General features: G+C 43.4%; 3 protein-coding genes across 11 annotated transcripts; 2 read left to right on the top strand and 1 right to left on the bottom strand.

Moving 5' to 3' along the window:
• The first annotated feature begins 1,164 nt into the window (after positions 1-1,164).
• pdcb (phosducin b) lies at positions 1,165-3,666 on the top strand. Of its 2 annotated transcripts, none has more exons than XM_085927988.1 (4): positions 1,165-1,360; positions 2,235-2,281; positions 2,418-2,566; positions 2,644-3,666. In XM_085927988.1, exons 2-4 carry the CDS (start codon positions 2,239-2,241, stop codon positions 3,157-3,159), a joined length of 708 nt encoding a protein of 235 aa, XP_085784114.1. In that variant the 5' UTR covers positions 1,165-1,360; positions 2,235-2,238; the 3' UTR covers positions 3,160-3,666. The 2 variants fall into 2 exon arrangements, with proteins under 2 accessions (XP_085784114.1, XP_085784115.1); XM_085927989.1 differs by having other exon boundaries at positions 2,220-2,281.
• Positions 3,667-5,800: 2,134 nt separating this feature from the next.
• On the top strand, positions 5,801-19,928 carry tprb (translocated promoter region b, nuclear basket protein). 5 transcript variants are annotated; one of them, XM_085927612.1, is made up of 51 exons: positions 5,801-5,958; positions 6,244-6,348; positions 6,430-6,503; positions 6,661-6,757; positions 6,878-6,981; positions 7,117-7,281; positions 7,360-7,452; positions 7,584-7,664; positions 7,734-7,821; positions 7,908-8,048; positions 8,186-8,286; positions 8,450-8,647; positions 8,817-8,924; positions 9,022-9,248; positions 9,372-9,535; positions 9,647-9,789; positions 9,987-10,135; positions 10,287-10,449; positions 10,515-10,649; positions 10,722-10,862; positions 11,000-11,168; positions 11,269-11,426; positions 11,518-11,670; positions 11,752-11,868; positions 11,954-12,157; positions 12,242-12,429; positions 12,524-12,671; positions 12,792-12,929; positions 12,995-13,126; positions 13,348-13,460; positions 13,673-13,883; positions 13,955-14,098; positions 14,202-14,391; positions 14,605-14,819; positions 14,894-14,967; positions 15,061-15,257; positions 15,406-15,696; positions 15,827-15,993; positions 16,067-16,147; positions 16,293-16,478; positions 16,548-16,700; positions 17,067-17,160; positions 17,447-17,556; positions 17,695-17,769; positions 17,851-17,942; positions 18,244-18,341; positions 18,416-18,514; positions 18,600-18,750; positions 18,931-19,058; positions 19,138-19,224; positions 19,544-19,928. In XM_085927612.1, the coding sequence occupies exons 1-51, from the start codon at positions 5,808-5,810 to the stop codon at positions 19,591-19,593; spliced, it is 7,041 nt and encodes a 2,346-aa protein (XP_085783738.1). In that variant the 5' UTR covers positions 5,801-5,807; the 3' UTR covers positions 19,594-19,928. The 5 variants fall into 5 exon arrangements, with proteins under 5 accessions (XP_085783738.1, XP_085783737.1, XP_085783736.1 ...); XM_085927611.1 differs by having other exon boundaries at positions 13,330-13,460; positions 17,854-17,942; positions 18,247-18,341; XM_085927610.1 differs by having other exon boundaries at positions 13,330-13,460; positions 17,854-17,942.
• prg4b (proteoglycan 4b) lies at positions 19,308-25,292 on the bottom strand. 4 transcript variants are annotated; one of them, XM_085927616.1, is made up of 15 exons: positions 25,015-25,292; positions 24,868-24,946; positions 24,618-24,734; positions 24,082-24,204; positions 23,774-23,854; positions 23,606-23,665; positions 23,225-23,284; positions 22,925-23,143; positions 21,680-22,771; positions 21,286-21,372; positions 20,934-21,070; positions 20,717-20,873; positions 20,541-20,648; positions 20,170-20,298; positions 19,308-19,869 (listed from the first exon to the last, which is right to left on the bottom strand). In XM_085927616.1, exons 2-15 carry the CDS (start codon positions 24,932-24,934, stop codon positions 19,763-19,765), a joined length of 2,544 nt encoding a protein of 847 aa, XP_085783742.1. In that variant the 5' UTR covers positions 24,935-24,946; positions 25,015-25,292; the 3' UTR covers positions 19,308-19,762. The 4 variants fall into 4 exon arrangements, with proteins under 4 accessions (XP_085783742.1, XP_085783739.1, XP_085783740.1 ...); XM_085927613.1 differs by lacking the exon at positions 23,774-23,854 and having other exon boundaries at positions 19,310-19,869; positions 25,015-25,290; XM_085927614.1 differs by lacking the exon at positions 23,774-23,854 and having other exon boundaries at positions 19,310-19,869; positions 23,624-23,665; positions 25,015-25,290.
• Positions 25,293-27,231: the final 1,939 nt, after the last annotated feature.

Raw genomic sequence — 27,231 nt, 5'->3', positions numbered from 1 at the left:
AGTCATCAAGGAGGTGAGCCAGCCATTGTCTTATGATTATTAGAGATGTTGATATGTGGAATTAAGACCAAAAAAAAAAAAAAAACGATCGATGCAAATCTCTTTTTTTATTGCAGCAAGGCTTATGAAGTATTTTCAGGTCTTGGAACATTCCCAGCTAAATAATCTGCTGTACTCTCTTCCATTTTAAGCATCTCCAGTACTTAGAAAGAGAATGAGATAATGAAAACCCCACCTGACATGCACTGTGTGGCTGAATTGAAAAAGTCTGCTAATCCTTTAAGCCAATAACTACAGGACGCAAAAGGGCACAAAGACGACACACAAATCAGACAATTCCACAAGCTCATTCAGAAAACTTTGGATGATTCATCATTTGACTGAAAGTCATTTTTCAAGACAAATGCCATTGTGGAACTTTTTTCATGTATATAAATCTGCTGTTTGTGGTGTGCAATGACCATCCAGATCATTTTGACAACACAATGATGTCCATCAAATGTCAAATGGTCCTCTGTCAACAAAGTTTTATTCATTTTTAAATAACACTGTCATTTAACAAAACGTTTGTTGCCGTTATGGAGCTCAATATACAATGTAATAATAACAAGAAGGGTGCTCTGATATTTTGTTTTCATTGTGTGAACGAGAGCGAGGCAAACGCATTGGATACAGCTCAGAGACAACAGTGCCATTTTTGTTTTGAGAAGGCGCGTGATGAGACATCCCTAGCTAGAGGTGCTTTATGTTTTATAAGTTTGTCATCATGTGTTTATTGCATGTGAATTTTGGAAATTCAGTGAATTACAAACAAATCATCTATTGAAAATTTGAAGACCTATTGTGTACGCTAGCTTGCTCTTTCATCATCTTGTTCATTTTGAGGGTGTGTAATTCTCTCAAGGTTACAAGGGAGGAAAACATCAACTATTAAAGAAAATATTAATGAAACTCTCTCTCTCTCTCCCCCTCTCTCCCTCCCTTCCTCCCTCCCTCCCTCTCTCTCTCTGTCTCTGTCTCTGTCTCTCTCTCTCTCTCTCTCTCTCTCTCTCTCTCTCTCTCTCTCTCTCTCTCTCTCTCTCTCTCTCTCTCTCTCTCTCTCTCTCTCTCTCTCTCTCTCTCTCTCTCCCTCTATCTCTCTATCTCAAAGTTGGGCCTGCATCAAGTAGAGGCTTCTAATTCCTGAAGTGAAATCCTCTTAGGATCTATTTCCGTTAGGTCTATAGCGTCTTTTTTGAAATCCTCATTCGAGCTGCGCTCATTGGCCGGTCAGAACTCACAACAAGCAGCGACAGACAATTCTGTGAAGTCAATCGAGTGCAGACCACTGTGAAGTTACTTCAAGATATTGTCGTGAAAGGTAAGAAAACCATTTCAGAATTTGACTTGAGTATTACTGTATCGCTTACGTCAATAATTATTGAACGTGGTCAACAAGATAGACTTTTAACATGAAACTAATGTTCCTCTCTTATTCAACCACTTTAAATGTAAAATGGACTTATCAAATTTAGAATTTGAAGAAGCTCTAAATTGTGAAAGCTGATCTCCAAAAACTCTGATAACAAAGAGCAAGTTATTTTGCTCCAGTGTCATGGGTTCATCTTTCCTCAAAGAACTGACTGTCTGTCTGATCTGTCTTTTTCAAACACACATGGGCATCCAGTAATGAAACAAGGACGCATTCATACAAGACTCGGGCACGTGTTCCAGCTAGACCTAATCAAGACAAATCTCTCCCAGTGACAAAGACCTGATATCGGCCATCTTTAGAGATGCAAGAAGACCAAACTCATTGAAAGATTTTAATTCATTGAAGAGAATTTCATTCATTGCGAAAATACTTTTGCTGTGACATCCACCAATGTTATACTTTTGCAACATATTGTAACCAGGTTTCATATTTCACACAGTAGCAATCTTCTTTGGAAAAACAGTATCTGTAAGAACTCACAAAGCCGCCAAGAGACCCGCTACGGTCACCTAATCCTCTTAGACAGCATTAATTTAATTAAATATCCTCAGAATCACGCACAATCAAACTAACTCGAAGCAAATCTGGAGTATATTCAAGCGCTATTGCAACTTGCATACAAAACACAGTGAATGAGTTCATCTGTCAGCTTCATGTTTTTCTTTTTTTTTTTTTTTCTTTTTTTTTAGCTGATTGTTTTAAGCACCATCCTGTAATCTGAAAACGTGGTCATTATTTATTCCAGTTCTGCTTTACACAGAAATATGTGTGACCAGATTGACCTGGAAGAAACGGCAACCCACACGGGTGAGTAAAACAATGTTTACAAATGATATTGGATTTTCAAACATTGTGTGCTCGGTGTGAGCTTCGCTCAAATGTTGTCACAGTCATTTTCTATGGCTCGCTAATATAAACAATAGCTGAATGGCTATTTCCAAAGGTCCCAAGGGTGTTATCAATGACTGGAGGAGGTTCAAGTTGGAGAGCATGGAGCAGGAGAACCTGCCTCCCGCAAAACGGGAACTGCTCCGACAAATGTCTTCCCCTCATCGGAAAAAGGAGGAGTCCAGGGCAAATCTTAACCGCAAGGTACATAGCATCTCTTTTGAAGACAAAATAGCAGAGAACAGGAAATCTTGCAAAATCCCATTTGTCGTTATTTTCAGATGAGCGTGCAAGAGTACGAACTGCTCAAGGAAGAAGATGAGGGCTGTCTTAAAAAATACAGAAAGCGCTGCATGCAGGAGATGCACGACAAGCTCAGCTTTGGTCCCAAGTTTGAAGGAGTCCACGACCTGGACAGCGGGGAGGCCTTCCTGGAAGTCATCGAGAAGGAACATCACAGCACAGTGGTGGTGGTCCACATCTACAAGATCGGAATCAAAGGCTGCGAAGAGCTCAACAACTGCCTCGACTGTCTGGCCGCAGAATATCCCACCGTTAAGTTTTGCAGGATTGACGCCGTTTCCTCAGGTGCCGCTGAGAGGTTCTCAGATGAGGTGCTGCCTACGCTTTTGGTCTACAAGGCAGGCGAACTGCTCGGGAACTTCTTGGCATGCATGCAGCACTTAAACGAGGAGTTCTTTGCCACAGATGTGGAGACCTTCCTCAACAGTTACGGTTTGCTGCCAGAGAAAGAGATGCCGGTGCTGGATGATGAAGAGGAGCATGATGTGGAGTAATTTGTAGCTGCTGAGGAACCAAAAAAAAAAGCTTGTTTGGGTGGTTGGATGTAGAGTTGATAAGCACTATTTGCATATTTGGATTCAAATTAGAATAGCAGCATCACCCAAACAAAAGCCAAAAGCATTTTACGTATGTATGTTAAGGAAACTTTAACCAATGAGGTCATTTTTTTGTTTGAAATATTTGACCTACTAATGGTCAAGTGTATCATGCGACATTTGAAAGTGTTTTAGCACTTGACTGGATTGATTTATAAATCCTGAATTTATACTCAGGTCCTTCAAATTGTTTTGATAGTTAACCAAAGGGCTGTTTCTAGAAAAAGAAAAAAAAACCTACCAAAGAAATGTGGGTGTGGGTCTGGGTTGTAACCACATCTGGATGAAGAAAATGTCACTATATTGGAAATATTTTGTGCTGACAATATTTTGTGTCGACAATATTTAGTGCAAACTGTGCAGTATATATTGTCATTATTATAATTTTACCATCATTTAAAAGAATAAAACAACCTGAAATTTCTGTTTTGGTTTGTTTACTCCAATCACATGTCCAATTCCTAGCACATCAGGATTTGAAGATATTGATTTTTTTTTAAATATTGTATTGTGTAATTTAATTGAAGCACTGCCATATTAGCACATCACTTGCACATTTGCTGAAAAAGCAAATTACCAAGCCAGCTTTATCCTTTCAGCAGAAAAAAACCTAATCAACTGCATCAATTGATTTGATTGTCTACTTTTTGTGGTTTTACGCCCGAAGGTTCCGTGCTATATCGCCCATTGCTTGCAAAACAGCACTCCATTGCTAATTAGTTTGCAGTCATTTGAATTTGGCCGCAGTTATAAATCTTCTTCTGACGATGAACATGAAGCGGTGTTTTCACGTGACCACATCTGACACGGCTTGCATAGCCTCAAGCTGATAACACCTGATATTTTTTACACCGTTATTTATAGATCACGACTTTCTGGAGTTGTCGGAACATGTCGGCCTACTGGTCTCTGACTTCAAGACCGGATGTGCGCTGCAATAAAACAAATCCACCAATATCAGAAATGGAAGAACTAAACAAGAATGAACCAAGAGGAAAAGTGTTTTGTTTGTTTCTTTTTTAATTCTTGGAAATAAATATCACGGGGTGACTCATTCTAGTGTCCAATTAAGGCCTGCCTAAATGATTGTCTCTAAGGTCACATGACTCCACCGCCAAATCTGTCTTGCTAATACTTTTCTAATGAATGATACAGATTCACTAATTGTATGATGTTTTTGCCTTTTGTGTTTGGACTTGTAGTAGCCCATTCGGCACGCTCCAGTTCACCCACATAAACAAATTTCACCGTGATGATGTCATGTGCTATATAGCCCATTCTTGGTCACTCACTCTCAGCAAATATGGACAAGGGGCGTCAAGGATATTACATAACTGTGATGTGTGTTTACTGGCTTTTATCCTGAATGAAAATGTAATTGCCTTATTGATGTGACTATCTCCTGATAGGTACTTTACAATAAATACGTAGCTGTTGCCTGATTTTTCAAAAAAATTGCTCCAGGCACGTCCCTGCAAAACAACATGTAGCACTCAAGCTGCAACACCCCCCATATTCACCTTTAGGCCGGCCTCACCTGTGTTTGTCACGCGATCCGGGCTAATGTTATTCCTTCATCTTGTTTGTGGAAATTTTTGCTGCGTCTGAAATATGAAATGTGCACCTGTACGGGGCCATTAAAATCACTGTCAGTATAAATCACTCTTTGGGTGGCAGCTTGTGTCACCACGTTTCAACACCTTCAATTGGGTCTTTATTAAGTGTGTAGTGCTCAGCTTCAACAAAATATGTTTGGTGCATATCGCGGTAACCAGGTGTAACAGCTGAGGTGAAAATAATTCCGCTGCCTGGAAACAAACCTCTCCCTTCATTCCTCTCACGTTCACAGTTTTTACAGAAAATGATGATGAAACAAATAAGTAGAGTAGATGTATTTTGCTGAGAAAACAATCCATTTGTCTTATATTTGAGATATAATAATAATTGACCTGCTCACTTCACAATTTTTACTCCAAAGATAGCGGCCACTCGTCACGTTGTTAAATGTAGGGATAAGTATGCATAAAAATGTTTCTGGAATCCTTTTATCAATGGATGATGTTTTACGCATTCAGTGGACACGCCCACAGAATTTGAGAGCGAAGATAAGGGCTTCACAATTTTGAGGCGGTTTTCTGTATTTGACAACTTTTATTGTTTAAATTTGGAAAGTTGTTAACAACACTCTCCTCGGTGGGGAGTCAAATTTCTAGGACATCTTTATTTTCAGCAAATTGCAGCATCTTTAATAGTTAAAAATATGGGACATGCAGCGATAACTTGCTCGGGAATAAAAGTACAGATTTATTCTCTGTGAGCGCCATCTGCTGGTGATACGAAATGAAATCACCAAACCCACACAGAAGGCCAAATTTAACGACCACGTAAAAAAAAAAAATCTGAGTGTGATTTAATTCCATTATTCCCACAAATGTGTCATTCGCTTGTTTTGCCCTGAGTTCAATTAAAAATGTTCCCACAATGCACCGGCTGGCTATTTGTTGACGAGCACAAATGCCACTTCTACGCATGCGTCTCTCAGAAAAATGGCGGCACTCGTGCTGCAAGACTTAGATGCGTCTGAGCTGTCTAAGTTGTCAAAAGGAACACTTAACAAACTTGAGAAGATTATATCTGATCAGTACTATGAAATCGACACTCTCAAAGCCCAACGGGAGCAATTCCGAGTTGACAGTGGTAAGATATGTACCGTTATTTTGCTAGCTAGTGGTGCTAAAATGTTCGGCTTCGCTCACCATTCGTAAACAGTTTATTACAATTCTGCTTTAATTTCACATATAGCTCGCTCTTGCTGTTATTTACACTGCAATATATTTTGCAACTGTCATAGTTCATCAGTCGCTGTATTACATGCCCGTTTTAGATAAATCGGTAAGCAATGCTATGATTAGCGTACTTATTATTACGTACCTAGCTCAACGTAAACTATCACTGTGCTTGTGATTCCCTCTTCTCTCCCAGAGCAACATTCATTTGACAAGGTGCAACAGCTTGCTCAATGTCAGCAAGATTTTCTGAGACAGACACAAGAGCACAGTAAACTTAAAGAGGAGTTGGAGAGAATCGGTAACAGTGAACTTTGTGATCTCAATTAATCATGGCCCTTGAGCATTCATGCTAACTATGTAATTTTGCCCTATTATATAGAGAATGAACTCAAAAGTGCCCGTGAGAAGAACCAGCAATATGAAAATGCGCAAGAAAAGTCCATTTCAGAACAGGTAATGTGTTTCCATTTTCACATGGTTTGATGTTTACTCACTAAAGCGAAGCAAGTCATTCAAATTGCCTTAGTTCAGTCTCTGACATTGTAGCGATATATGTTGTGACTACACCACCAACAGCTTGATCAATCACATTTATTCTCTTACATTATAGACTATGCTTTCAAAAGCCAAGGAAGAACTGGAGACGCAAAAGCTTGAACTTGTGCGGACACTTGAGAGAAGAAGCTTAGAGGTGGAGCATTTAAATGGTACATTTATCTTTATTTTTGCATAGATAGGATGTAACCTGTCCAATCTATGTCTACTGCAATTGTTCCTCTTGTATATATTTTTTTGTCAAGTGTTTATTCTGTTTGTTCTCTGTCTAGGTGAGTTAAGGCAACTGAATGATAGGTTGGTGGAGGGCAATACCACTAAAATGTCCCAGCAGCTGAGATTAGATGAACTGGAAGCAGCCGAAGTCAACATTAAAGTAAGTCATAATGTATTTGCTTCATATTTTAAGCCACAAATAGATTTCACACACTTGGCTGGGGGCATCACTTTACATAAATGATGTCATTTGGTGCACAAACAGTGACCTAACTACCTTTTGTTTGCCATTCAGTACAGAGAGAAGCGTCTGGAACAAGAAAAAGAGCTGCTGCATGAACAAACATCTTGGCTGAATGCAGAGTTGAAGTCCAAGAGTGAAGAACTTTTGAGCATATCTCGACAGAAGGGTAAAGAAATCCTGGAACTGAAATGCACTCTGGAGAATAAAACGGACGAGGCATGTTTCTTTCCTTTGTTTATAATAACTTTGAGAACGACATGGATCTAATGAGTTTATTGTCTGTCTATTTTGTAGTTAAACAGAGTCCAGGAACAAGTGTCCACTCTTAAAGCATTGAATGAAAACCACCAAAAACAGAATGAGGACTTAATCCACAAACTGAAAGAAGTATGTGCAACCCACTTGATGTTTTAATATGTATAAGTTGCAGGACTGGCCAAATAATGGGGTCAATTGGGACTGATAGTTAGAATAATGTGGTTGTTATTTTTTTTTTATTATTATTATTTTTTATTAAGGCCAAGGAGCAGCAGACCACTATAGAGGAAAAGTTCCGAAATGAGCTGAATGCCAACATTAAGCTCTCTAATTTATACAAGGTATGTTGTACTCCAACTTTTAGCACTTGATTTGTACAACGGGACGCTAATGTGTTATTCCCGCTGCAGGGAGCAGCAGCTGATTCTGAGGCCAAAGGTGAAGAACTGGGTCGTGCTGTGAATGAGTTGCATACACTGCTACAAGAGGCTGGGGAAGGTATGAGGCTACAGCTAAAAAGTGTCACATTTGTCCAAGGAAGGAGATGCTCCATTTTGCCGCTCTGTTTTCTCCTTTTTTTACAGCCAACAAAGCTCTTGAGGAGAATTTGCAAGTGGCCAATGCTGCTTCGGAAAAAAATGTTGCTGAGCTAAAGGAGAAGATCCAAGTGCTTGAAAAGGAACTGGACAATGCCAATGAGCTCCTTTCTAACTCTAAACTAAGAGGTAATTGGCTTCAGTTTTTCCCCAAGATGCTAGGTGTGTAAAGGTTTTTGTTTTTGTTAGTAAAGCATTTTACATTTGACTGACCATTAACGGCCTAACAAAAACAGACCTTTTTCATTTGTATTTTATGTTTCCAGGTCCACTTGGCACATCTGTGCTTACTGAGGCGCAAATAACAACGGTGTCTCCGACAGCCGCTGCTGTGGCAAAAATTAAACCTGGAATGAAGCTCACTGAGGTGTGTCAAATTTCAACTCTCAAATTAGAATGATTAGCCCTCATAGGATTCATAAAGTTTTTGGGAATTTACATTTGAATATGCTCTGCTCACTGTGGGTTATTCTGACTTTTGTTACTGTTTTGTAATTTATTGGTGTTTATTTATTTTGATTTTTTTGTAGTTGTACACTGCCTATGTAGAAAGCCAGGAGCAGCTGCAGTTGGAGCGCCTGGAGAACAAGCGGGTCAACAAATATCTCGATGACATAGTGCAAGAAGTGGAAGCAAAGGCTCCCATTCTGAAGCGGCAAAGGGATGAACATGAGCGCATGCAGAAATCAGTCGCCAGTCTATCAGCCAAGCTGGAACAGGCTGTGAAGGTAAGCAGGCAGCCAGGCAGGCAGGCGTGCGCACGTTCCAGTGCTCTCGGTGACAATTTTTTCTGGCCGATTTTACTTTACATCCTAATTCTTCAATAGTAGAGATCATTTTGCCTTTTTCATTTAATGTCAGTAGCTTTCAATTGTTGTTCATTCACTTGCGTTTCAGGAGGTGCACCGCCTGCAAAATGAAGCTGATGAAGCCAACAAGCGTTCCTCAGTTATGGAAAGAGACAATAAAAGGTTTGAACTGCAGCTTGCAGACATGGCTCAGCAGGTAAGTTCTTCTCTTTTTTAAGCTTTATGTAGCTATTTTAAAATGAAGAAAATTAGCTGTCATTTTGATCCATTATGTTTTCCAAATCATTTTTTAGGTACGTGTCCTTCTTATTGAGCTGGAGGAGGCCAGAGGAAACCCCGTGTTAATTGAGGAGGAGTTGAGCTCTGCGGATGTCAGCAGTACCTCAGAAGTCATTAGTCAACACTTGGTGACCTTCCGGAGCGTGGAAGAGCTACAGAAGCAGAATCAGCGTCTTCTGGTGGCCCTCAGGGATCTCAGTGAAGCCCAAGAGCAAGAAGAGTTGGAAGCCTCTGGCTCCAGGTTTGTTCTTATCATTTATTTTAAGACACACCTTTGCGGTTTCTTTCCCTAAAATGACCCCTGTCTTTTTTTCTTTTTAACAACAATGTAATGTGCGTGATGTGAACAATTTGACTATCACAGGCGCAGTGAAGTGGAGCAGAGTTTGGAGACCACTCTGGCTGAGGTGGAGTCTCTGAGGGAGCAACGTAGCCAGCATGTCAAAATGACAGAGTCCATCATGAGGCAAAGAGACATGTATCGAGTGCTGTTGGCTCAGGCAACGGGAGTGACCTTCCCTCAGCATGGTACTACTGACAATGGAAAAAAATGTTAGAAATTGAATAGAATGTTTTTCCACACTAAATAATAGTTCAATCTAATGTAATCTTCCTACAAAGCTCCAATTTCTCTTTAAGGTACATCACCTGAGGAACTCATCCTCACATCCACCCCACGCCGTTCACCTGCGGCCACACCCACCACGGGGGCTCCCACTGCACTCGTCTCCATGGCAACTGATACTGCCGAAGCATTGGAGGCCAAGGCAGCCTTGCGACAGGTATGTCAGCATTGCTTTATTCTTAATGCATACAGATAGGGGCGACCGTTAAGAACCTTACTGTTCGGTTTGAATAAAATCGATTTAAATGTCGCACTATTTGCGTCAAAATGTATTGATTGTTGTGCCGACCTATACCTCTGACCAAAATACTGAATTTCTGATGGATTTTCAAACGTTTATTTGTTCATATGTAGTTGCAGGAGGTGTTTTCCTCCAATAAAAAGGAACAACTGGAGAGTGAGAAGGCACTGACCGAGCAGAATGACAAACTCCTGGAGCAGCTTTCAGATCTTCGCTCACAGAATGCCAAGACAGCAACGCAGTTGGAATTTGCCTCCAAGAGGTCTGTTCTATATTGTAAAGCAGGACTATTTGTTGAATAACTAGAACTAAGGACAAAATGAATGGTCTTGAATGTTTGGCATGAACCAAATTGTATCAAGGTTTTTAGATCTTTGCATTTTTAATTCATGGCTTTCTTTCCACAATGGCAGGTATGAGATGTTGCAGGACAATGTCGAGGGCTACAGGAAAGAGATCGCTTCCCTCAGAGAGAAGGAACAGAAAATGGCCTCTGCCACACAGAAGCATGAGCAAACCATCAACACATTAAATGAGGATCTGCGAGCTGCACAGGAAAAACTTGCAATGGCAGAGGTATTATTTCATCAAATAAAATGCTGCTTGTGAAGTCATTTAACTTTAGTCATTGTCCTTTTTAGGGTCTCTCTGAGGGTCTGCGTAAAGAGAGAGACATGTTGAAACTGGTTGAGTCTCGGTTGAATCAAGAGAAGGATATGATCTTGAGCCAACAACAGAGTCAGAACCTTTTGTTGACCAACCTTCAGGCTATTCAGGTAAATGCCATTACCTGGAATTTCTCCCTCACTGCCGTGCACGCAAAACTATCCCAGTATTTTCTTTTCTAGGCTACACTGGAGCGTTCAGATGCTGACACGCGTCAGCGGTTTAACAGCCAGATAGAGAAGCAAGAGCGAGAGATCTCTCAGCTACAGAAGAGGTTGGAGCATGAAGTGGAACAGCGCTATTTGCTCAGCAGAAACCAAGAGGTAGCAAACAGAGTTAAGCTTTTTTGCCTGTTGTTGGCCACCTCACATTTTTGTTTACATCAACTTGCGCAATTGTGAAACACTGAATTGAAAGCAACAATACGTAGCCGTCTAATCATTCTCCTTCCTCTGCTAAGATCCAAGTCATGGAAGCAAAGCGGCAACTGGAAACGCAAGTGGCTTTACACCAGAAGACTAAAGGGATGCTAAATGCTGCCGAGATGGAACTCCGCTCCCTCAGGGTGGAGCAAGGTGGCGGCGAACAACGTCACATCCTGGGCTCCCCCTCCACGCCCAAAACTCGAGGTTGGAATCATGTTCATCTGTCCCATTTTTGAGCCAAATATTCACTTGACCATCTTTGAGTACATCAAGTCATTCATTCTTAAATTGGACCTTCTCTCAGTTCCAAATCAAGAGCGAGAGGATCTTCAGGGTCGCTTGCTGCAGGCAGAAACACGGGTAGAGCAGTTGACAGAGAGCCTTAAAGCAGCCACTTCCAGCATGGAGCAATACCGAGCCATGGCTCTGAGTCTGGAGGAATCCCTGGAAAAAGAGAAACAGGTGACGGACATTGCCGAGGAAATCAAACCGCCATGTTAACTTTTTTATATATAAGGGCAGACTTTTGATTTTCCATATTTCTACTGTGCAGGTAACAGAGCAGGCTTGTGGCTCTATTGAAACTCGTGTAAAGGAGGCTGAGGAGCAGCACCACGTTCTTGAGGAGAAGCTTCTGGAGGCTGAGAAAGAGAAACAGAATATAGAAGAACAGAATAGGAAGGCAATGACCTCCCTGAACGAGCAGGTAGTCCATTTTCTTTTTAGACTTTTCTTAACGCTGGAAATGGATAGATAAATAAATAAAAAATCTTCCAAATCTTCTTAGATGGATGGGCTTAAAAGGGATCTGATCAGTGCCCAGGCAGAACACCACATGGCACTAGAGCGTTTGTCAACTGCTGAATCCCAGCAACTGCAGTCTTTACAAGACTGCCAAGAGCAGGTAAATAGCCTCCTCCCCTCCACATAGCATAGTGGGTATTTTGCTATTATCTGAATTTTGTTTTCTATCCATTTTTTTTTTTTAGGCAAAACTGGCAGCCGAAGCACAAGACAAGTATGAGCAGGAGATGATGTTGCATGCTGCGGATGTGAAGGCTATGCAGGATGCCAAGGCTCAGGCCCTGCAAGCAATTGAGCTCAGACATCAGCTCGAAGAGAGTTCTCAAAGAATCAGCACCGAGCTCATGGAGTCCAAGATATCCTGGGCGGAGCAGGAAAAGATCCTCAAGGTTGGTTCTGAAATGGAAATAAAATCCTGGATTATTATCTACTGTGCATGCCGGTCAGACCAGCTTTTTTTTCTGTCGTCTCAGGAGGAGATGTCCAAGATAGAAAGCCGCTTTGAAGAGTTGCAGAGGCAGAACACTCTCTTGCATGAACAGATTCAGGCCATGAGTAGCAAAATGGCAGAGAATTTGCAGCATGCTTCAAGTGAGAGTCCACTGAACATCTCTCTGACTGAGGAAGGCAAATCTCAAGAACAAGTCCTTGAGATTCTAAGGTAGCATATTAATGATGCATATTAAAGTTTGCATCCGACTGGTCAAATTCAGATCAAAATATATATATATTTTTTTTACCATTGTGTGTTATAGGTTTGTGCGTCGTGAAAAGGAGATTGCAGAGTCTCGTTTTGAGTTAGCTCAAGGGGAGACTTTGCGTTACCGCCTGAGGGTTGAACACCTGGAACAAGAACTAAAAGAGGTTCATGACAGCTTGAGTGCTGCTCGTGAGAGAATGCAGGTAGGTTTGGAGGCTGGAGGAATCCACTCTCTTCCACCCTGCTCATAGACATGCACTTTGACTTCATTGAATAAAAAACATCTATTACTACTTTGAACCAAGCTTGCTCTTCTGTATCAGGTGACAGCAAAGACCCTGGCCCAGCATGATGAGCTGATGAAAAAGACTGAAACCATGAGCATTCTGATGGAGACAAACAAGATGCTGCGAGAGGAGAAGGACAAATTGGAGAAAGAACTACAGCAGACCCAAGACAAGGTAAGTTGTGTTTTGTCTGGGAGTGTGTCTATTCCCGTAGACGTCTCATCTCATTTATTTTCCAGGTGCAAAAACTGGAGTCGGATGTTTTGCCACTGAAACAGGCAAACAATGAGCTGAGTGAGAAAAGCGGGATGCTACAAATGGAGAAAAAAATACTCGACGAAGAAATCAAGCGCTGGAAGGCTCGGACACAGGTTAGTTGAAAGAGGAGCCGGTGCAGCTTTTTCTTTTCGCAACCTAGAGACGATTTCGGCCTCCAGGGGGCAGCTGGGGAGCTACGGATTCTGCAGCCCTTAATTTCCAACCCAAATGCTGAATTGTAATCTTTTGCTATTGCACCTCAATCGTGTTACCTGTGTATTGAAAGTGCACTGCTTTATGCATTTATTTCTTTTAGCATCTGGTGAGTCAACAGAAAGATTCCGATCCAGATGAATACAAGCGTCTACATTCAGAGAAGGAAGTACACCTTAAACGTATTCAGCAGCTCACTGAAGAGAACAACAGAATCAAAGCAGAGGTTATCAAGTGAGAAATTGGAATTATATTTTTTGTTGTTGTTTTGTGGATGTGAATCTAAAGTTCAGTAGTCAAGCTGTACACATACTCGCATTGGGCACCTGTGGATTTGCTTATTCTCAGATTTTCTTTTTTCCACCCCAAGGAAAAATACTGCATATTGAATGTTAATCATGACCTTTAACAGCAATTGATTCTGTTCTATGAATATGTGTCTTTAGGTCCAACAATCTCACCACATCCCAGCAAAGCCAAATACAAAACTTGCTTGATAATTTGAGCAAGATAACTGATGAGAGAAATTTGCTGAAAGAAGAGGTTGCTGCCAAAAGTCTTGAAATCCAGGAGAAGGTGAAGATGATTACTCAGGTCAAAAAGCTTGGACGCCGCTACAAGATTCAGTATGATGAGCTCAAGGTAGAACATGAGAAGGTAAGAGCACCAAACATTGTTTCTACTATCTTATAGTGTATATCATGAATAAACTCGTACTGTACTTCTAGATTACAGCTGAAGCTGCAGGCCCATCCAAAGAAGAAGAGGCACGTCAAGCCTCTGTTCAGGAATTGCAGGTACTTAAAGATTCTCTGAGCCAAGCTGAAACCAAGATTAAAGACTTGGAGGGACAGCTGGAGAACATGAACAAGGTGAGCCATCAAATATGGTCTTTAATATTGTCAAACAGCCCACGGCCATACATTTCTAGTGGCTGAAATGGTACGATTTGACCGAAAACTCTTTATATGAAAGGTGGTTGCAGAGCATGAAATGGAGGTACACAATGCTCAGGAACAATCTTCCAGGCTTCAGACAGAGCTGGGCAGGCTAAGGCAAGAGCTGCAGGACAAAGAGGAGACACTGAAACAGCAAATGGCAGACAAAGTGGAAAAGACCAGGAAGGCTATTGTTTTTGCCAAGCAAAGGATCAACCAGCTCTTGAGTAAGAGGGCAATTCCCATTATGGCTTTTCATTTTGGTCCAAATGCTGGAAAGAAATAGGATTATTTTACATGTGTGCTTAAGTCCAATACTAAGAATGTTTTCAATTGGTAGGGATGAATCATTCAAGCATAGAAAATATGTCAATCAGTCTCAAGTTGGACTTTTATTATGTTGTTCAGTTGAATCTTAAGTATGCATGTTATATGTCCAGGCGCTAAAGATGAGCTGCAGAAAGAAAATGAGGAGCTAAAGCAGCGATTTGAGGAGCAGAAGCAGCAAAGTGACGAGTTAGAGGTGCGCGTAAGCGCTATCAAATCTCAGTACGAGGGACGCTTTAACCGACAAGAGAGAGAACTGAGAGAACTGCGAGGTCAGCAAGAGAGACAAGACCAAAAAGATGAGTCTTCTGAGGCAGGTCCGAGCAAAGTGAGTCTCGGCGCCAAGTTTTTCCTTTGTTCTGTAGAAAACAAAATCTAATTTCTTTCTGTTTATGGTTCTAGCCTCAGGAGCAGCAGAGGAGCACAGAACAGCGACAGATCAGTCTTAAGTCTACACCAGCTGCAGACAGGGGCAGGTATGATGTACTCACTTTAAGGAAACCTTTATCTAGTGTCCAACAGATGTCTTCCAGGTGTGAACTAACCGTGTTGCCCGCCATTGCCCTTAGTGCCAGTGCCTCTGACCCACCAACTGCCAACATAAAGCCAACACCTGTAGTGGCCACGGCTAGCAAGCAAGCTGTCAACCCCGGGAACAAACCCACTCCAAGGGCAAGCATCAGGCCCATGATCACCCCAGCCACGGTGCCCACTCCAACCCCCACCGCTACGGTCATGCCCACAACGCAAGTCGAGACTCAGGAAGGTGAGTCTAAATAATGCCGTGGACATACTACATTCTAAAATACTGTTTGGAGCGACTCCAATGGCATCCGGTAACCTGAGGTCTTAAAGGAACATCAATTGTGATATTCATTTAATAAATTTGACATCATGTCTTCACTTCCTTGCAGCCATGCAGACCTCAGAGGGTCCACCGGTGGAGCACGTGACTGTGTACGGGAGTGCCAGTGGTTCTGTGCGCTCAGCGAGCCCCAACATCCAGACCACCTTGGCCAGCCCCATGCTGACTGTGCAACAAACCCAGACACAAGCCACAGCTTTTGTCCAGCCGACGCAACAGCAAAGCGTCACCCATGCCGAGCCAGTCAGTCAGGAGCCGCCGCCTGTGATCATTGAGGCAACGCAGAGCTCGCAGGTGGAATGGCCTTCAACATCCTCCACCTCTGCTGTCTTCGGAACTGGTGAGAAGAAATTCAATCCGTTTTTGAATGGAAACGTACTGTACAAATGGTTCAAAGTAGAGTAGGTTAACTCGACCAATGTTCAACCTCACTCAGTTTTGTCCAAATCAAATCCACGCCTCATGTTTAGTTTCAGCCACTCCAGGATCTTCTTCTTCCTCCTCGTTGTCCAAAAGGCCCCGTGAAGAAGATGAAAGTAGCAGCACTGTTGTCACAGATACTGATGCCCCTCAGGAGGACACCTCCAGGGCTCCTGTACCCAAGAAGCTGCGCATTATCCAGAGAGTGGGTCCCGAGGTAAGGAGCTTGCACAGCTCGCATAGCTTTATTTGGAATTGTATAAAAGACACTGGTGTCGTGTGGGTCTCAGGAGGAAATGATGGCCGATGACAGCGCTGAAGCTGAGGGAGTGGTACCGACAGACAGTCAAGAAGGTGTAGAAGCCAGTCAGGTATGCTAACATACAACACAAAAAAAGTAAGGAATCAGTCCATTTATTTACCAAGGCGGAGGCTTTGCTTTGGTCATAACAATGTCGGGTATTGGTCACTTGTCCTTCTTATGTTGTAAACAGCATTGGTTGTTTGACCTTGTAGACCGAAGAGCTTGCGGCTCTGGATGAAGACGATGAGAGTGCAGCCTCTCAGTCTACCACCATGCACCAAGAAGTTGCTCTTGCACAGAGTGAAACTCCCGAGCAGCAGCTCGAAGTCATTGTCATCGTAACCGATACAGAGAGTGAGGAAAACCCTGAAGAAGGGGATGAAGAGGAGGATGAGCAGGTAAAGGAAGAAATATCCGTCTGATAAAGGTGCAAGAATTTCCACGAGCCTATTGTTTATCTTCTGTAGGACTACGAAGAGGGCGATGAGGAGGAAGATGACGACGAGGAAGAGGTGGAGGAAGAAGAGGAGGAAGAAGACGGGGGGATCGGAGAAGACGGAGAGGAGAGTAACGAGGAGAGCGGAGAAGGCAATGAAGCCTACGAAGGAGATGACACAGAGGTTTGATTAGCGCAACTCTCATGTCATGTACCCGCCGTGACATTATTGATTTGAACACGCACCCACACACTTGTCATTTCCAGTCCATGTTAACCCTTCCCACGCAGGTTTCCAGCACAACAACTCCAAATTTCCACTGTAATCCCTAGCGAATGTACGTCTGTGTCATGAGTTGCACTTGACACGGCTCTTAGTTGCACGTCCAGCGTTCACGATGAGTCAGTGTCTGCACAGCACCAGTTTGTTGTCACGTGTAATCGGCTGGAGTGAAAGTAGCCTGATGAGTTCTGACATTGTTCGAACCTTTGTGTGCTCATGTGTTTTTCCTTCTTACAATACTTTTTTTTTTTTTTCCTCTCTTCTCAGGGAGCTGACGTAACCGACCCAGGGACTGAAACAGAGGAGAGTTTGGGGGCGTCCGACTCCACCCAGAGGCCAGCAGATTCCCAGACGGCAAGCTGTAAGATCCAGGAAATCTTATTAATGCGCACGTGTAGCTCCACCTTGGTCTCGCCCAATGTTCTCACAACCTGTCCAGTCATCTAATTACTTATCGAATGCTTCACCGTGACTTGAAGAGTTGTAATGTTGTTGTCTGTCTGAAGCAGAGGGTGGCTAAAATTGTCCTCTCGACAGTGCTCCTTCTTAAAAAGGAATATTGGAATATACTGATGGTCACTCTAAACCAGAATATTGTAATATGAAAGACAATTTTGTCACTCCACTCTCCTTTCCAAATGTTTTAGTCGAGGCCACCACAATGGAGGCCTTCTCTACCGAACAACCCATCACAAGCTCCGGTATACGTATGCCCCAATCGCCGAGGAGACCAACACATCCACTTCCCCCCACTCAGGTACGTAGAACATAATCATTTCATATCTTGATGAATATGAAACTCGGGTTTTTGTCTGCACAATAGAGCAGATTGCATTCAATTTATCACCCCTAAAGAAGCAGCTTTTCTCCAAATCTGCCTTTGTGATTCTATTAGATGTCCCAGCGCATCCCTGCTCGTCGCCAGTCGGCGGGCAGGGTCCCTCAGCTCTCTGCGGTCCCTAGCAGTGCTGTAAGTCACGTCTTGGCAAAACTTGATTCATGTGCACACTCGGCGCATAAGGTGATACTCATTAGCCGCTCCTTTTTGTAGCAGCATCTCATTGACGAAGAGGACAGGATGGTACCGAGCGCTCCCACCCTGGTGGTGCCGCACCGCTCCGACAGTTTTGACCAGACTGTCCAGTAAGTCTCACCCGAGAATCGTTTCTTGCTGGTTAATACATCACACAATAATTCAGCAATAGCTTTGTGTATTTGTTGTTGAACTACTACATCTTGCGTAAATTACACGACGTGTCTATTTTTTACTTGTTTGTCGTGTTGGGTCGAGCATGGGTGGCAGACTGCTTTAGTTTTTCTTCTTTTAAGTTCACAATGAAGTCATCACTTTTTATTATCAACAAACGTCTGCGGGTTCTATAAACGTTGGTCTTGCCGTGCTTCTGCCAATAAATGTTCCCTGAAACTCTGGTGTGTTATTCAGCAGCTCTCCCCAAATGGCTGCAAGGACCTTCCGTTTTGGCCAATCGGACGAAGTGCCGCAGACCAGCTCGGATCTCGGCCAGCTTGCGGCCCAAGGAGGTACACCCCCACCCTCTGCCCAGTTATTTCTATGAACCCACTTTTAATCCACAAATATTTCATGTGCTCTTTAGGTCTTGGGATGTTTGACAGCCCCATGTTCCTCACGTCTCACGAGGAGGAGTCTGACGGGTATAGCGTGCCCACCGCACAGCTTCAAGTGTCAGCCCCAGGTATCACTTAGTTGGACGCCCAACAAGGAGCACACGTGCAAAGAATCACTGCATTTTCACCGACTGACCTTTCTCCAACCCGTAGTCTTCTCTGACGCCGTTCCGTCAGATGCAGCAGAGCACGCCTCTCAGTCGGTTCCCACGGTGAGCACGTCCACTCCCGGCATACTTGCGCCAGGCACCGCCAGTACGAGCGAGGAACGAGACGGCGTCTTCCTCGAGTCCGACCCCGATAAGTAAGTCGCTGCTGTCATCGCAATTGTTATCTGCGTTCGAAAGCAAGCGGCTGTGATGGTTTTTCGTGGCGGCCATTGTTTTAAACGCTTGGGTCTCTGCAGGAACCGGCTTTCTAGTATAGGTCTTGATTTTAGTTCAAAAATGTCTTCCACAAAATGTTAATCTGTATTTGACATAAGTTCCAGGCCCAGTGCCGAGAGTTCGGTGGACGCTGTGGTATCCCAGGATGATTTGGTGGAACCCAGTCAGCCTTCCGACACAGCCAGCCTGCCGTCCACCAGCCAGGAGCCTTCGTCCAGCTCTGCAGGTGCATTGGGTGATCTAACATCAGCACCGGCCGGGAATTCTCAGGACATTTAACTCAAAAGGGTCCTTTTTGGATGCAGATACAAGCAGCGCTCCGACCAGGGCTGCGCCCAGCAGACAGCTACAACGTTGGCCAGGGAGCCGAGGTGGGCGCGCCAAGAGAGGAGGTAACGTTTCAGACAAATAGACATGCCAAATCTAATATATTTATCATCATTCAAATGTAGAAAAATGACTCTTGTGAAATGTTTCATTCCTTGCTCTATATTGAGATGCACTTGTAAATGGAGCTTGTAAGAAAAGTTAGCATGCTTCCAACATGACATTCTTTATTTCATATTAAATATACAGTTGGAGAGTTACAGAATGATTCTACCGTATGAGTATTTGTTTGCATGCGTTTGTCTGTTTTTAGTTGTAGATTTGAGCTACAGTTTCTTATGTCACTGTGTGTAATGTTTAAAGCCGCACTGTGGATTCCAACAGGTCAAGCGTTTCCTTCTCGAGGAGTCCACGGCAGACGCATTGCCAGGTGAAATCAAGTCAGTCTTCTTGATCTCCTTCACTTGTTCTAAAGCATTTTGCTTTTGTTATCGCTTACATCCAAATTCACTTTTGATCACAGTCGTTTGTGTTTTCTGAACCATGTTATTAAAAGTTTGAAAGCAGTCCAACACAAAGGCTTTTTGAAGTGATCTGTCGTCATCAGGCCGTTTTGGGACAATTAATGAAATTGTTCTGAGCTGATGGATTTTCTCTCGGGGAAGTGACAACGGGCCGCTCACCGTCCAGCCGAATATTGTACGATTTATCTGCAAGACACAAAGGAAACAACTTGTTTTGGGTTCTTTCAAATATTTGCCAAATTCCTGTGACATAATACAGCTGTTAAAATAAAATATAAAACTTACAACATCATAGTAGTCTTTTAAGCTCTACTTGCACTGTAATGGAACTTTGACTGCGGTCAGAAGTGCAATAAACTATTTTTTTTTTTTTCTTTTTTTTTTTTTATAAATACTTCCACTGTGTCTGGCACACCCAAACACATGGGCCATTTTCTACACTCTTGAATAGTTTAAAACGTGATATTTAGGTTAGGTGTTACATACTTCTAGAGAAGACATAATATTTGTAGCCCTCTGGTTCCCTGTAACTTGGGACAGAAACAGCCGAAGTGATGGTTGTGGGGAATCCTCGCCAGGCTGTTCGGATGTTGATGGTGGCTCCCAAAAGTGAAGCTGGAAACAAACGGCCTTTGTCAAAAACAACTCGTTAACATTTCACTCTTTCCCGTGTGTTAAATCTCAGAGGATCGGATCAGGTTGTCCTTCTCGGTCAAAGCATGACTCATTTTCCAGAGTGCTGTGTTGAAACTCAAAAGTGTTCTGCGTGAGTTCACCTAATGTGACATTTAACCGTCTGAAATCCACTCCCTCCCTGCCACGCCGCAACAACTTTTATCAAGTTGTGTTATTCCTACCTGCTTGGCGCGCCACTCGGTTACGGACTGTGTAAATAGCAAAATGGGGTTTCCTGTTACATGATGTACTCGTGCCAAGTTGATAGGAATATTTCTGCACCGTTCCACCTGGAGAAAATAACAGACAGTTGTCATGAGTTCATCCATAAATGTATCTTATAATTGAATTTGCTCACCTCTCTTGAAGAAATAGACAGATTCTCTCCTTCTGCGATACTGAGGCACAGACAGAGCAGCTGTGATGTGACCGTTCAGTCCATCAAAGCCCGTCTCAACAACCTTTGGATATCCCGGGTCCAAATTATTGTTGGCAAACCTCCAGTACTGGGTTCCCTGAAAAGCACATCAAACATGATGATTCCAGATTTTTCCTCAAGATGAAGTGGCACAAACCTTGAAGATGTATGTTTTCCCCTGACAATTGCAACGGGTGAACACGGTGTCAATGGGGGATGGGACACCCCACGCTTCTGTGATGCCACGGGCTGGACCCGGCGCCCTGTTTTTGTCCAAAAGCCAAAAGTAGTGACCTGTGGACAGGAACAATTACACCTATTATTAGTGGCTGCAGAAGAAAAAATATATATATATGTTAACTAATACGAGCATCATGTGACTGTCAAATCAAATTGTACATGAAGATAGATCATTCAAGTTTATGAGTGTCTCAATGTCAGAACCACAGCGATTTAACATCTGTCCTTTATTTGATGTTTTTCTCACTCCAATGATTCCTGGCACCGACCTCTGAAAACCGCAATTGTGCCGTTCCTTAGTGTGGTGACTCCACTGGCAGGACGCCCGCTGCACAAGTTTGTGTCATTGCTGTCATCTGGAATTAAAAACATCTTTAAGAAAAACATCGCTGTGGGGGGAATAAAAATAAATGTAACCGCAACTTAATCTGAAGGTGGGCGGTTCTGGCAATGAACTGATTTTTTTGGGGGGGGGGCGGGGGCGCAATTGTTTGAACTGTTAACTTTCATAATATAGGAAAACACAAACGCACTCAACACTTGGCAATAGAAAAACCTTGAACATCAATTTGAAAATGGGAAATTCAATACTATTTCCAGACTTTCTTTCGATTTGCTGTATTTTCTTAGAAGATTGTTTTGGTGTTCAAAGCAAGTATTTACCTGCTTGGAAGTTTCTGGAGCTATCCCCAGTTAGCACGACCTCCACTGGCTTAGGTTTGAGAGGGGATTTAGCTGCTGGGGCTGGAGTCATCAGTGGAGTGGAGGGAGTTGTCAAATCCTGATCATTAAGCTTGGATTCAGATAATTTAGTACTGGTGGGTTTCTGGGTTTCTGTTACTGGAGTGATGGAAGGTTTTGCTGGTGTAACCTCATCGGCCGAATCACCCTGCGATGCATCTGCGGGTGAGGGACCAACAGTCGTGATGTCGAGGTCCGATCCAACCGGAGAAACACTAGCGGAGGAATTCTGAGGATCTGGTGAAGAAGAAGGATGGCCTGTTGTGACAACTGAAGTGGTCGGGATCGATGGTAGAAGAGTCGTCGTCAAATCCGGGGCCTCTGAGCTTTCTGGGTTTGTGGAGGAATCGAGGGGCGCTGAAGTTGTGGCTGACTCTTGTGACGGATTTGGTGATACTGAAGGTGTGGATGGCTCTTGTGTGGGTCCTGATGTTACTGCAGGCGTGGAAAACCCTTGTGACGGATCTGGTGCTACTGAAGACATGGATGACTCTTGTGTTGGTCCTGTTGCCAGTGCAGGCGTAGAAGACGGATCTGGTGATACTGAAGGTGTGGATGGCTCTTGCGTGGGTCCTGATGTTACTGCAGGCGTGGAAGACCCTTGTGACGGATCTGGTGGTACTGAAGACATGGATGACTCTTGTGTTGGTCCTGTTGGAAGTGCAGGCGTGGAAGACGGATCTGGTGATACTGTAGGCGTGGATGAGTCTGAGGGATCTTGTGGCGTTATTGAAGATGGGGAAGAATCTTGTGGGGTTGTGGACGGCTCTTTTGAGGGTTCTGAAGTCGTAGCTACGTTAGGCCCTGCAGTGGAAAATGAGGGTGTGCCCTCAGTTTTTTCTTCATCAGTCGGAGCATCCGTCTGTGCCCCGGATGCTGTCTCCTGACGTGTGGTGTCGGCAGTCGGGGAAGGTTCCGGTTGAGTTGTTGAAGTTGGACTGGCCTTGGAAACTTGCTCAGTTGCAGTGGTGGCTTGTGGAGTTGTTGTTCCTGGTAAAGCGGTAGCATCGCTATCTGGAAGTGCAGGAACAGCAGATGAATCCAAATAGCTCATCTGTACATTGGTACAGGAACTTCGGACATGTAAAGGACTGATGGTTGACTTTGTCTACCACCGCTCAAACTCGATGTCTAGTTCCAGCCCATCCTAGCGGAATCTTTACTCACCTGCACTCTCAGTGGAGGTGACTCCATCAACCGCCACGGTTGGCTTGACCTCATCTTCTGAAGGTGTTGTCGCCAATTGAACTGTCTCTGTGCTCGGCCGCGGAGTGGTGGCTTGAGTGGAGAACACATCCGGTGGCCCAGCTGATGAGCCATACCAGCTTTGGTCTGGATCTGGGGTGTAGGACTCGTCATCACTGGGAATAGTCTCGGTGTACATTCCTATAGTCACGACGTTACAGTGGTGTGAAAACACTTCAATGTCAAATTTGTGAAAGAATTGAAAAAGGTCATTTAGCTCACCGTCACTGGCATCATCTTTTGGAAAGGACATTGGACTCACCAGCGGAACGTCATTATTATCTGTCAGAGGAAAATAGGAATGAATATACTGCAAAACATCCCTGATTGGTTCCTGGTCAGTATTGTGGTCAGTGGTGCCCATTTGCCTGCCACCCACACTATGACAGCACGGCTTTCTTGTGTTGCTGTTGGCTACTCAAGCTTGTGCTTCTTGGCCCGTTCTGCAAGGTGACCAAACCACAGCAACACAACCACAATTGCTGAGGAACACCCTTTGATAATCAAGTCTGGATCTTTTTCAAATCGGAATATTTTGGACTGGACAACTTTGCTGGAATTATTAGTGCCGCAGATCATGCGATTCAAATTTCAAAGAATTACCTTCATAGTTTTCCTCACCGAGTGCCGAAAGTGTCTGTTCTGCCTCATTTGAGGTTTCCTCTGTTGGAATATGAAAAAAAAAAAACATTAGCTTGATCACCATATACATATGTATTTCCAAAGATATGTTGTTCAAATCAAGCCATCCTTTTGTCAAGCTAAATATACCTTTGGGGGTTTTATCATCTACATTATCACATGAATTAGTGGTCCCTGGTGCTGATGCATTGGATTCTCCCTTGTTTTCTTCTGTGGCAATTGTTCAAACAAAACAATCCATCAACCAAATGTGTCGATTCCTGCATGCATTGCATGCTACATGCTCGTCGACATGCAGGACTACTATTTCTCCAACTATTGTGCCTGTTCTATTTCTTAATAGTGTTGTTCATGCAAGTGAATTGCTCTCCAAGACATTGATTGTATGACAAAGTCTACGCTGATCATGCTGAATGTGCTGGACAAAGCAAGCTTGCCTTCTGCATCACAGTGGAGCTTGTAATCTGGACAACACTGCTTGAATTGAACACAATCAGAGTCACAGCTACACACTTGGCCTCTCTTGAATGATTCCCCACATCGACCTCTACAGGAGTTTTCTGCGGCAAATATAAATGCAACATGACACAACTCCAAAATGACCAAAAGACATTATTTTGCCATTTTAATCATGAAATACAGTAGGATGATCCTTCTTGTCCTTAGTGTAAAATATAAATAAACAAGTAACAATAAAACAAATTAGATTTTGGAATGAATATTGAAATTTATTTTTCTGATTATAAAGTAGAACTGTCCAAATGAATCGATAAATTGACTGCTAATCAATTATTAATTGAATCAGTATATCATTTTTTTTTACTTTAGACGTCCCAAATCGACACAAAACGAAATGATACCCCATTACTCAATGGATTCTGACAATATTTGATAGTGCCAGCCCTGGTTGTGATCAAAGTAGGACCTACCAACCAAGATTGAGTGTAAAAGGGGAATTGGAGCATTGACTCACTTGTGGTGCACTGAGATTCATAGTCAAGACAGCATTCGCCGTAGGCTATGCAGCTGTAGTCACATTGGCACAGGTAACCTCGGTAGTACTCGTTGCCACATCTTCCCTTGCAACTGTCTGTTTACGGGAACAGCGCATTGGTAAATAATTGCCACCATAGTAAACATACAAGAGTACAACAAACACATCAATCAGGATTTCTTTAGCCACGGCGTGCAGCTAAAAGTCATAAGAAAAGTGGCATACTCACTTTGGCTGGCAATTGGAGACCAGGCACAAGCCAGCAGAAGAAGGCAACATAGAGGAGTCCAAGACATTCTCCTTTCTACCTGAAAGTGAGCACATGGACTTTTTTGTTGGAGTGTGAATGACTGAAATTGCTCCCAAAAATACCTACCAAGTTTCAGGCTCTGTGTAAATCTTGCTTAACTTTGGACTTGTGCTGCTTTTATAGGCTGAGAGAGGCTGGCTAACTTTGTCATAATTGGCAGATTCGTTCTTTATTGGAAATGACCTCACAGGCGGGCCGGGCCGCTGGGAGGGTCTTCTCGTTCAGACAGCGCATTTCCTCGCAAACACCTGAAAGTACGCCGACCCACATCTGTGCCAGACAGACAGACAGACTTCTGAAAACACCAACTTTGTAAAGAGCCGCCACACCTACAGTACATCACTTTTTCCACATTTTGTTATGTTACCATTTGATTTCAAAATGGAATAAATGCATTCCCCCCCCCCCCCCCCCCTCAAATTTTTACGCACAACACTCCACAGAAACAATGCAAAGTTTTCTTTGGGAATTTTTGAAATAATGATTGACAGGATTGTCTCAAAGCATCAAATCTGACCAATAATAATGACAAAAAATCTGCTTTGAAGGTTCCATGAGCTCCATCTGTAAATAAGGGTTTTTGAACCAGCAGGAGAGCTGGCCACCTACTGAAACTGAGCTAACGAAGTAGAAGGACCTTAGTCAGAGAGGTGACCAAGAACCCAAACGTCAGAGCTCCAGGGAAAGAAAAACCACACACTGATTTTATTCCTCAAACGAGAAGCGAGCAAGGGGAAAAGTGAGCCAATGACGCCCTCTTGTGGTCACTTTCTGGACAAATTAATGTTCAACCAAAATTTACATTAAACACAGATATTAGAACGCACTCTGCAAACAAAAACAATATGTGCGTGAACAGAAGAGCCCTAAAACTTGTGCTGCACCTTCGTCAACCTCCCTGTTTGTCGAATTTCAAGGCGCGCGGTAGCGGACGCGTTTTCCTTTTTATGACGTCATCTAACGCAGGAGGACATGATAAATGTTGACGTGAGACGTTACTATTGATTACGTTGACTTTTTATGGCTCATGCACTGCACACTGTTAAAGCGCAGATCCGAAACGAGATTCACTTGTGCATGGAGCAAGTTCCAAGCAACACAACGGATGAGCTTGACTTGGACGCAGGACAAACGGAGCAAGTTACAAGCAACACAACCGATGAGCTTGACTTGGATGCCGGACTTATGGAGCAAGATCGAACCAACGCAAGCGATGTGCTTGAGTTTTATGCAGGACTTAAGGAGCAAGATCTAACCAACACAAGCGATGAGCTTGACTTGGATGCAGGACATACGGAGGACAACGCGACTTATGTTCCTCCAGAGGAGGATGAAAGTGCAGAACCCGAGGAAGGAACCTGCAGCGATGCAACCTGGGGAGAGGAGGAACCGACTGCTGAACCTCAAGAGCTGGACGAGGAGGAAACCGCAGCAGCAGCAGGACTTTACGATGGACCTCGGGAGGAGACACCTTTTGTTTGGAAAGAAATTGGAGCGACTCCAATGAGCAAGACACATGGCTTGCTCACAACTGCCTACACACAGTCGTTTAAGAACTGGTCCAAAGACCAGTATTTTCAACAACAGATGAAACAACGGCAAAGAGAGTTGGATTTTAAGCTTCAACAACGCAGGTCTTCCAATATCCGCCAGATGTTTAGGGAACAGATTGCATTGACAAAGGCAAAGAAGGACTTGGAGAGACAGAAAACTTGCTCTCAATTGGCCTCCAACTCACTTGACTCCCTCAGAACTGCCACCATGAGCATGGAGGAGATCCAAACCAGTGATGGACAATGCAACCAATCAACAGATCATGACCGCAGAAGAACAGAGGAGAAAAAAGACAGCGAGTTTGTGCGCCCCCGTGGGATGGAGGATGGAAAGGACAATGAGGGACAGGAGCGATTGTCACGAACAAGTCGCGCGAGTAACCTACAATTTCGGCACGAGGCCGGAGACAAAGAAAAGAGCCCAAGACAGTCGAAAGGTAGCTGGTTCATGAGTTGCTTCAAGACAAATACCAAAAGCAAATCCCCATCATCGTGAAAAGTGTCATCTCGGACAATGACCACTGTGTTGTGCACAATGTGCAGTGCAGTTTCCTTGGAGGAAATCTTTCTGTTTCTTCTTTTCTGCACTGCTTTGGTCAAATATTCAACCAGGCACAACCGCGAGATTTTTCAGCGTTCAAATGGACGCCTTGGCTCAATAAAGGTCGGGAAACACTAGTGAAGTGTCTCAGAAGTGATGTTGATGTAGTTGATGTCTTTATCCACGTAG

The sequence above is a fragment of the Syngnathus leptorhynchus genome, chromosome 13 (genome assembly GCF_054491065.1).
Source record: "Syngnathus leptorhynchus isolate UIUO chromosome 13, UIUO_Slep, whole genome shotgun sequence".
Taxonomy (NCBI): Eukaryota; Metazoa; Chordata; class Actinopteri; order Syngnathiformes; family Syngnathidae; genus Syngnathus; species Syngnathus leptorhynchus.
Note: the sequence above shows the minus strand (reverse complement) of the source record. Positions and strands in the feature narration are given on the sequence as shown.